Source organism: Rattus rattus, chromosome 16, assembly GCF_011064425.1.
Source record: "Rattus rattus isolate New Zealand chromosome 16, Rrattus_CSIRO_v1, whole genome shotgun sequence".
Taxonomy (NCBI): domain Eukaryota; kingdom Metazoa; phylum Chordata; class Mammalia; order Rodentia; family Muridae; genus Rattus; species Rattus rattus.
This window is the reverse complement of record NC_046169.1, coordinates 32615040-32625177: the sequence shown is the minus strand read 5'-3', so window position 1 is coordinate 32625177 and position 10138 is coordinate 32615040. Positions and strand designations below refer to the sequence as shown.

The 10138-nt window shown below is 47.0% G+C and overlaps 1 protein-coding gene and 1 non-coding gene across 2 annotated transcripts; both read left to right on the top strand.

The window, feature by feature from the left end:
* The first annotated feature begins 4888 nt into the window (after positions 1–4888).
* Rpl6 (ribosomal protein L6) lies at positions 4889–9534 on the top strand. The gene is made up of 7 exons (XM_032886815.1): positions 4889–4935; positions 5797–6060; positions 6156–6257; positions 6976–7119; positions 7521–7569; positions 8816–9000; positions 9347–9534. The coding sequence occupies exons 2-7, from the start codon at positions 5797–5799 to the stop codon at positions 9497–9499; spliced, it is 897 nt and encodes a 298-aa protein (XP_032742706.1). The 5' UTR covers positions 4889–4935; the 3' UTR covers positions 9500–9534.
* LOC116885999 lies at positions 5391–5524 on the top strand. The gene has a single exon (XR_004386071.1). It is a non-coding gene; the product is annotated as a small nucleolar RNA SNORA42/SNORA80 family (small nucleolar RNA).
* Positions 9535–10138: the final 604 nt, after the last annotated feature.

The window sequence follows — 10138 nt, the reverse complement described above, 5'->3', positions numbered from 1 at the left end:
AACACTCAGGGGCTGAAGCAGAAAGATCGTTGAGTTTGAGGCCAATCTGGGCTATTTAGCAAACATCGGTCTAGCTGAGGCTGTAAAACAAGATGCTGTCTCAAAAAAGAAAAAGCAGGGGTTGGAGAGATGGCTTCGAGGTTAAAGTCCTTACCATCTTAGTGTGGTGGCTATTCTTGCTTGTCAGCTTATCTACCTCTGGAATTAATTAAAAAAACCCAAAGATGGTGGGGCACACCTGTGAGGGATTTGTTTGCTTAGTTGGATGATTTAAAGTGGGAGGATCCGTTTCTGATGCCGATCTTTGAGGTGGGAAGACTCACCTCTAATTGGACCACACCTCCTGTTGGCGGCTTATATAGAGGGCACGGAAGAAGGAAGCTCTTGCTCTGCCTGCTTGCTCCCACCCTGTTGGGAGGTTCATTCCTTCGCTGGCATTAGAGCCTAGTTCTTGAGGATCCCGGCATCTACTGAAGACCAACTGAGACATCCAGCCTCATGGATGGAACAACTACTTTTTTTTTTTTTTTTTTTTTTTTTTTTTTTTTAAGATTTGTTTAATTTATGTGAGTACACCGTAGCTGTCTTCAGACACACCAGAAGAGGGCATCAGATCTCATTACAGATGGTCGTGAGTCACCACGTGGTTGCTGGGAATTGAACTCAGGACCTCTGGAAGAGCAGTCAGTGCTCTTAACCGCTGAGCCATCTCTCCAGCCCTACTGTGTTCTTGTACCTTTCGTTTAGAAGCATCTATTGTTAGATTAGCTTGACCACAGCCTGTAAGTCAGTCTACTAAATCCACGTTAGATAGATAGATAGATAGATAGATAGATAGATAGATAGATAGATTCATTCTATAAATTCTGTTAATCTAGAGAGCTCTGATTGATACACTTCCCTTTCAGAAGACCTGGATTTAGATCCCAGAATCCACATGGTGATCCACAACTGTCTGAAACTCCAGTTCCAGGAGCACACTACTGTCTACTGGCTTCCTTGGGCTTTTTGCACACATGCAGTACCTGCCTATACATATATGATGTGTACGTATATGTTATCTCTATCTATATATCCATATCCATCTATATCTATATACACACCTATATCTATCTCTATATCCAGCAACAGTGTACTCATATAAATAAATCCTTTTAAGAAAGATTATTTGTTTTATGTATATAAGTACACTGTAGCTATCCTCAGACACACCAGAAGAGGGCATCGGATCTCATTACAGATGGTTGTGAGCCACCATGTGGTTACTGGGAATTGAACTCAGGACCTCTGGAAGAGCAATCAGTGCTCTTAACCGCTGAGCCACCTCTCCAGCCTATTTTTATTTCATTTTATTATGTGTATGAGTGTATGTCTACCACTTGCATGCTTGGTGCCCCTAGAGGCCAGAAGAGGGAATCTGGACCTGAAATTTAAGATGGCTGTGAGCAGCCATGTTGGTCTTGGGAACCAAGCCTGGGTGTTCTGCAGGAGCAGCCAGTTGTCTTACCTGCTGGGCCACCTGTCCAGCCCCCACTTCCCATTATCTGCAAGTTAAGTGCAGTTCCTATCTCAGCCGCCACCAGTGTTACCTGGGCCGGAACCCAGAGTTTTGGAGCTTCATACGTAAGAGGAGGTGGTCTAGCACAGGGGTATAGCGCCAGCTCTTTCCCTTTTCTTAGATTTATTTTTATTTATGGTATATGTGTGTGAAAGTACACTCTGTGTGTGTGAATGTGTGCTGTGTGTACATGTGTGTGGTATGCTCTGTGTGTGTGCATGTATGTTTTTCTAGTGTGTGTGTGCGTGTGTGTGTGTGTGTGTGTGTGTGTGTGTGCCTGTTGGCTGTGTGTGTGAGTGGGGAATGTATGCTATGTGTGTATGCCAGTGTGTACTGTGTGTGTGCAGGTGCGTGTGTGTACACTTTGTGTGAGTGTGTGTGTATGCTTTCTTGTGTGTGTATAAGTGTATGACTGTATGCTGTGTGGGTGAGTGCAACCTCTGTGTGTGTGCATGAGGGGTGTGTGTGTGTGTGTGTGTGTGTGTGTGTGTGTGTGTGTGTGTGTGTGTGTGAGAGAGAGAGAGAGAGAGAGAGAGAGAGAGAGAGAACTCTTAGAGGTCAGAGGAGGCTATCATAACCCTTGTGGCTAGAATTACAGGCAGTTGTTTCCTGCCTGACATGGGTGCTGGGAACCAATGTGAATTCTCTACAGGAGCAGCAAGTGCTAGGTCACCTCTTACTTTCACTTTGTTTCCTGAGATAGGTTCTCGCTCTGTAGACCAGGCTAGCCTCAGACTCAGAGATCTGCCTGCCTCTGCCTCCCAAGTGTCCCACAGCCGGCCTCCTTCCTTTTACTTTTTGAGACTTTTTGAGTCCAGGTTAGCTTTGGACTTACTGTGTAGACAGCCAGGCTGGTCTTAGCGTCTGAGCCTCCTGCCTTAGCCTTCTAACACCAGGCCCAGCTCGCCTGTTTTTTGTTTGTTTGTTTTCAAAATAGGTTTTTTTGTCCTGGTTGTCCTGGAACTCACTCTGTAGACCAGGTTGGCCTCGAACTCAGAGATCCACCTACCTCTGACTCCCTCCCGAATGCCAGGATTAATGGCACATACCACCACTGCTGGGCTTTCTCCAGCAGTGTTAATGGCTTGTTGTGTTCACTGCCCCAGTTTTCTCTATACCCATAGAAACACTTTCCCCAACAAACAAAATTCCTTTTTTTTAGAATTTTCTTTTCTTTTCTTTTTTTTTTTTTTTTTCAGAGCTGGGGACCGAACCCAGGGCCTTGCGCTTGCTAGGCAAGCTCTCTACCACTGAGCTAAATCCCCAACCCCTCCTTTTTTTTAAAAAGATTTATTGACAGTGCTCTGCCTGCATATATGCCTGTGTGCCCTTCTTTTTTAATATTTATTTATTTTATGTGAGTACATTGTTACTGTCTTCAGACACACTGGAAGAGGGCATCAGATCCCATTACAGATGGTTGTGAGCCTCTGTGTGGTTGCTGGGGATTGAACTCAGGACCTCTGCAAGAGCAGTCAGTGCTCTTAACCCCTGAGCCACCTCTCCAGCACACAACAAACAAAATTCCTAACAATATAAGAAACACAAAAGGAATAACATATTAGAATTATTTATTTATTTATTTATTTATTTATTATTATTACTACTACTATAATTATTAGACAGTTATACACATGAAATAAAAATAGATAAATACTGAAAAAGAAAAGAAAAGAAAAAGAAAAACAAGTACTTACCAGGTGTCGTGATTCACATGTTTAATTCCAGCATTCGGGAAGCACAGGCGGGAGAATCTTTGGGATTTGAGGCCAGCCTGGTCTGTATAGAAAGCTCTGAGACAGTCAGAGATAAACAGTGAGACCTGGTTTCAAAAAATTTAGGAGGAATTTAATACTTTTTACCTTATAATCATGAGCTCTGCAATACCACATCCAAACACAAGAGGGAGCTCGGTTATGCTTTTCCTTCAGTAGCAGATTATCTAACCAGCCGACCAGATCTGGTCTTCGTTCATTCCTTTCTTGTGCAGGGGAAACGGAACAGCAGGCCTTGAGACACTAGACAGCTGTTCTAGAATCAGTCACTAACCGAGCTTGTTCTCTGTCCCCAGCTTTGGGGGACTCATGTGAGTAATTCTGTACTTCACTGTGACATTTTCTCTAGCAACAACGGCCAAGAAGTACTTTCCTCTGGAAACTGAATGGATATCAGTGCTGAGAGGCTAGGGAGATGATGTCTTGAGCAAATAAGGCAGAAATTACTAGGGCAAGACTGGCTCCTGACCTCCATACAATCATGCACGGGCTCCTGGAACCATTACAAACATCTGCATAAATCATGTGCGAGTTCTGTGTGCTCGTGAACACACACAAACACGTGCACGCACGCACACACGCGCGCGTAGAAAGCCAAGAGAAAAGCTTCTACTACGAGCAAAAGGCAACAAACAAATAGAAGACCCTAGAAATTGTGTGTACATGTGGTTCTAAGCACTACGAAGTAGATGATAACTGTGATATGTGGGGCCTGTGTGATGACCTGAGTCCTCTTAGGATAAGTTTGATCCCTAGGGCTCACGAGATGGAGAGAACTGACTTCCTCAAGGCGTTCCTCTGACTTCCATTTGTATACTGGGACACGCATCTACCCCCAGCCCCACGTACTCACATAAGCATACACATAAAATAAATTAAAATGTAACAAAAATAAGGACCTGTCACGTATACGGGGTCATTTTCCCCCCCAAAGAATAGTAGCTTATTTTAAAATGTATGAACAAAACCCTTTATTTTAAATCTTTTTTTTGTCTCTATTTTTTATTTGTTTATTTTGTTTCTGGGGGCAGGGTTTGTGTAGCTTTAGCTGTCCTAGAACTAGATCTGTAGACCAGGCTGGCCTCGAACTTACAGAAATCTGCCTGCCTCTGCCTCCCTAGTGCTAGGGCTGAAGGGATGTGCCATCACCGTCAGACTTTTTTTTTCTTCTTTTTTTTCGGAGCTGGGGACCGAACCCAGGGCCTTGCGGTTGCTAGGCAAGCGCTCTACCATTGAGCTAAATCCCCAACCCCACCGTCAGACTTTTAAGTTTTAGTTTTTATCATCATTTTGATTGTGTGCGCTCATGGAGGAGGTTAGAGGATAACTCTGTAAACTCCTTTCTTTCACCACATTAATCGCAAAGTTCAAACTCTTGTTCATCATTTTAGGAGAAAGCGCTTTTACGTGCTCAGCCACCTCACCTGCTTTACCTCTTCAGGGGGTAAAAAAAACAAAAATAAAAACCTGGCATTTGTCACGCTGTAAGAAAAACTACATTTCCCATGATGTCCCATACAGGAAGGAAGTGATCTCGGACACCTCCCGTCATTGCTTATAGACCGGAAGCCGCTGTCTTAGTCCTCTTTCCCGTCTTGCAAGGTAGGAATGGCGGGTGTCTGTGTGGCAGCCACTCTCGGGACCCCAATCCTCGTCCATCCGAAGGCGGGGAATGTCCGGGGGCCACCGTCCAGGGTCGCCTATGGCCGAGGTCACACGCCAGGTCTCTCGGGAGCTTCATTTCTGTCGGCATGGGTTGGCAGGGGGCGAAGAGCGAGCCTAGCGCCGAGACGGTCGCTGGGCCCTGCCGGTTGCCGTAGCCTGGGGAGGGTTGGAGGGCCTGTGCGGCGGCGTGCGACCGTGAAGCCGGGGTCGGGATTCCAGAACCCTCTGCCGAGCCCACCTCGGCCACGTTGTGCTTTGCGGCTGAAGGGAGAAACCGCGTACCCGGAAGCCGTCCGGAGAGCACTGCTGTTGGCTACTTTGCCGAGCTGGGGACATAGTGGCTTCGGGGCCTAGGGCGACCCCACAGAAAGGTCTTGTAAGTTTCGTGTGGTGCATGGGTTTGGATTTATGGCAGGCCCGTTCCCCTGGGCCTCTCATAGTGTCCCGTGCTAGAGCAACCTGTGTCCCCGAACCATGGCCTGGCCTCTATCTGTAGGCTACTGGCACTGAAGTGGGTCGCACAGCAACAAGGGAAAAGTCTTAACAGGGGGAGCCTCGAGGTTCTGGGCTTCCTTGCTGTGTAGACGGCGACCAAAGGTTGCCTTTGGTTTTCTGGTTCACAAAACGAAAGACTAAAATAACGAACTACGGAGTTTTTAGCAAGAAAATGTAATGGTGCTAGATCCTTAAATGCTGTGTTTAGAAGAGGAGTGCAGGCGGCAGAGGGTGGTTTTGATACTGACTAGTCACACAAGGTTGAAGATGAAATGCCTTTATTGTGTATTTTTACATCATTAGATGGCGGGTGAAAAGGCGGAGAAGCCTGATAAAAAGGAGCAGAAACCTGCAGCCAAGAAGGCTGGCGGTGATGCTACTGCCCCCCGGGCCCGGCCCGCTGGTGCGGTCAAAAAGAGTAGTTCTAAGGCTAAAAAGCTGAGGAAGAGTAAGCCCCATTGCAGCCGGAACCCTGTCCTGGTGAGAGGAATCGGCAGGTACTCCAGATCTGCTATGTATTCCAGAAAGGCCTTGTACAAAAGGAAATACTCTGCTGCCAAGACAAAGGTAGGAAAGGGAGAGGGATATCCCACCGTGATGCCACCTTCCTGTGGTTTAAGGTTGTCTGCCAGACTCCTTGCTTGACGGGCTTGTCTTTGTAGGTTGAGAAGAAGAAGAAGAAAGAAAAGGTCCTTGCTACCGTCACAAAAACAGTTGGTGGGGACAAGAACGGTGGCACCCGGGTGGTGAAGCTTCGAAAAATGGTGAGATCTGGGAGGGAGGTGGGAATTGAATTTAAAGTTAGGTTGGAGTGGTATGGGAGTGTGGATTGATAATTGATAGTACCTGTGTGGGTTTGTGCCACGTTGCTGGGAGAGAAATTACACTGGGCTTTTTAAAAGTATGTTAAATATGCTTAATGGTTTTGGGCTGCTTTTCGTGGGGTTAGGGTTGGGGCTTGTCTGACAGGGGCTGTGTCAATCCTGTATAGTTGGGGATGAGGTTCTGACTATTTGATTGCTGCCGTGAAGAAGTGGATGTGTGTTTCTTCTGCTGGGGTAGAAGGGGTTTGACATACTTTTTGAGAAGAAACACCATATCTTTACTGTTGTACCTTTGCCTCAGGTAGCCTGGTCTGGTATGAAACTCCCTAGTGCGCTATCTTCCCCATATTTGGCTGTGACCTCACTCTTGTGTTAGAGTTCCAAGCCCCAGGGGAAGCTTGGGAATGGGTAGAGATGGCCCGGTAAGGGGATGACACTGTTCTAGAATCTACCACAGATATTCACAGCCACCTGGAACTCCCAGGGGTAGTTCAGTGGCGCATACACAGGGACACATAGAAACATCACTCCTTTCATCCCAGCCCTCAGGGGCAAAGGCAGACTGATCTCTAAGCCCCTGGTGTTCAGTGTGTTGTAGGTCTGTGAATGCGGCTCCGGTGGGCCGAGCAGCTTGCTCAGGTGTGCGTGTGCTCTCCAGCCTAGGTATTACCCTACTGAAGACGTGCCTCGGAAGCTGCTGAGCCACGGCAAGAAGCCCTTCAGCCAGCACGTGAGGAGGCTGCGCTCCAGCATCACTCCCGGGACTGTCCTGATCATCCTCACCGGGCGCCACAGGGGCAAGGTGAGGAGTGTCCACAGGGGCTGGTGGGGGTGCAGACCATAATGGGCTTGCTTGGGGGTGAGTGATGTGTGTTCTGAAGCAGCCCTGTCATTCAGCCAAGCCTGGGCTTCCGGTGCCTGGCATATCCTGCTTTTCAATGTACTATGAATGTTTTCTTGTTTTCTGTAGCAAGTTTAACCCCTTAATATATGCTGTTAGGAATGCCATAGAACCCATGTGCCTCTGCCCGGACAGTGCTAGGACTAGAGGCGTGTATCACCACACCTGACCTTTCCGTGTGGCCCAGTCTAGACTTGAACCCATGACTGTTCTACATGAGTGCTGGATAAGCTTGTGTTTGTACTTTGGTTAATTCAGAGTGGGGTTGGATTGCTAAGTGTCCTTTTTTGTTTGACTTCCAGAGAGTGGTTTTCCTCAAGCAGCTGGGCAGTGGCTTGCTACTTGTGACTGGTAAGAAAATCATTGGTCTTTTTTGTTTTGACAGGATGTCACAGCCCAGGATAACCTTGAACTCTTTCCATTCTCAGATACATTTTTTACTGCTACATTGTAAATGGTAGTTAGATAAGTGTACAGAGATGATCCTGTCTGTGGTCATGGGTGGGTGCTTTATTCTTAAATCAGCACTCCTGATCTTACCTAGGATGGCCACATTTCTAGCTAGATTCTAAGGCTCTGAGGAATCTCAGCAGGACCAAGTCACAAAGTACAACCCCTAAACATGTAATCTTTCTGCCTTGCTGCTGGGGTTGCAGGTGCCTATGACAGCGTGATATGAGACAAGTCTTGCTAGCCTCAAACCTAAAACACTCCATGCCCTGAATTTTATTTTATTTATTTTTTTAAAGATTTATTTATTTCATGAAGAGGACATCAGATCCCATTACAGATTCTGTGAGCCACCATGTGGTTGCTGGGAATTGAACTCAGGACCTCTGGAAGAGCAGTCAGTGCTCTTAACCACTGAGCCATCTCTCCAGCCCGCCCTGAATTTTAGATTCATCCCCACACCCTTTAAATTTTGGAGGTCGGGGAGCAGCTCAGGCCTTCCTGTTCTGCTGTATGACTGGCCCTATTATTTTTCTGTAGCAGTCGGGGTTTAATTAGCAAGAACATGGTTTTTATTCTGGCCTGATGCTCTTGGGAGCCTGAGTTTGTTCCTGAGACCTGTGTAATAAAAGGAGAAAAGGGAGTTGTGCGAGCTGTCCCTTCACCTCCTTGTGTGCTGTAGCGTAGCACACAGCTGAAGCACTCTTCACAGAATGTCCCACCCACAGCAAGCTTGAAGTCTGTAAAGGGTCTGTAAAGGGTGGGGCACGCCTTTAATCCCAGCCCTAAGGACAGATGACTCAGCCAGCCTCTGTAAAAGAGGTCCTCTTCTCACCTAGGTCCCTTGAAAAGCCCTGGAGATCTTGAAGCAGATGGCTTTTATTTTCCTTCCAAATTAGTTGTGAGCCCTCTGGATACTGGGAATGTAAAAAGGGCCTCACACTGACACTCTAAACCATCTCTCTGCCCCCATCCGATTAACCTCTTTTGAGACAAGAACACAGGTCACTATGTAGACCACTCTGGCCTCAAACTCAGATCTACCTTCCCCTGCTGCTGAAATGACAGGCATGTGCTACCATGCCCAGACTGAATCTTAACTGATGGGTGTTAATTCATTCTTTTCAAATTTGTGTTTTCCCCGTAGGACCTCTTGCCCTCAACAGAGTTCCTCTGCGCAGGACACACCAGAAGTTTGTCATCGCCACCTCTACAAAAGTTGATATCAGCAAGGTTAAAATTCCCAAACACCTGACTGACGCTTACTTCAAGAAGAAGCCACTTCGCAAGCCCAGGCACCAGGAGGGCGAGATCTTCGACACAGAGAAGGAGGTGAGCTCTTCTGTGAACTGTGTTGACCTGGCCTCCACTGAGGAATGGTGGGGCGGGCTGCAGAATCGCAAACATACAAGCAGTTATACAGTGTGACACTCTGTATAAGTTGAGATTGTAAGTGTGACCCGCAGTTGTCCTTGGTTGAGTAGGCAAGCTCTGAGGAAAGGTTATGAGTAGGTGGGGCTGTTTCTGGGATCCTGGTTCTTTTTTTTGGTTCTTTTTTTTTTTTTTCGGAGCTGGGGATCGAACCCAGGGCCTTGCGCTTCCTAGGCAAGCGCTCTACCACTGAGCTAAATCCCCCAACTGGGATCCTGGTTCTTAATGTTTCCTTTTCTCTATTTAGAAATACGAAATTACAGAGCAGCGAAAGGCTGATCAGAAAGCTGTGGACTCGCAGATTTTGCCAAAGATCAAAGCTGTCCCCCAGCTCCAGGGCTACCTGCGGTCTCAGTTCTCCCTGACGAATGGCATGTACCCTCACAAACTGGTGTTCTAATTGTTAACAACCTAATTAAACTGCTTCATAAGGTTTTTTGTGTCCTTTTTGTGTGTTCTGCATGAGGATGCTGGGTGTTTTGCTGGTATTCCAGTGTCTTCCTCTGGCCCTTTCTGGAAAGAGGACCTCCTTTGCCTGTGCTCTTGAGCTAGGCTCGTCGTCACTGGGTCCTGCTATCTGCCCATCCCCAGCTGATGCAGGATCAGAGGCACACATGCAGCCAGGGTGGCTTGTACTGTGGGTGGAGCTTTGCCTCTTGAGAGTGGGATTGCATGGCAGTGGTGTGTGCTGTGGGCCCGTTCCCTCATAGCTTTGGACCTGCATTCTTGGCTTAGAACTTACTAGTGTCTTGCTGTGTGGCATTTTCTTGCACTCTCAAGGTTAAAAAGAATAATGCACTGCTGGCTCATGAACAGATGAAAACTAGATTTCGAAAGATGACAAAGGTCATCTATTCCAGTACAAACCATGTCTGCTTAGTCGGGTCATGTGATTATCAGCCCCAGAAGTCCTGCATACTACATAAATGGTATTTCATAGTGTGTACATGCTAAAACATTCATGGAGAGCCCTCCTCTTAGGCCGGGCATGGTGGTAACATTTCATGTGTATTTTTGTGTATCATGTGTATTCCTGGTG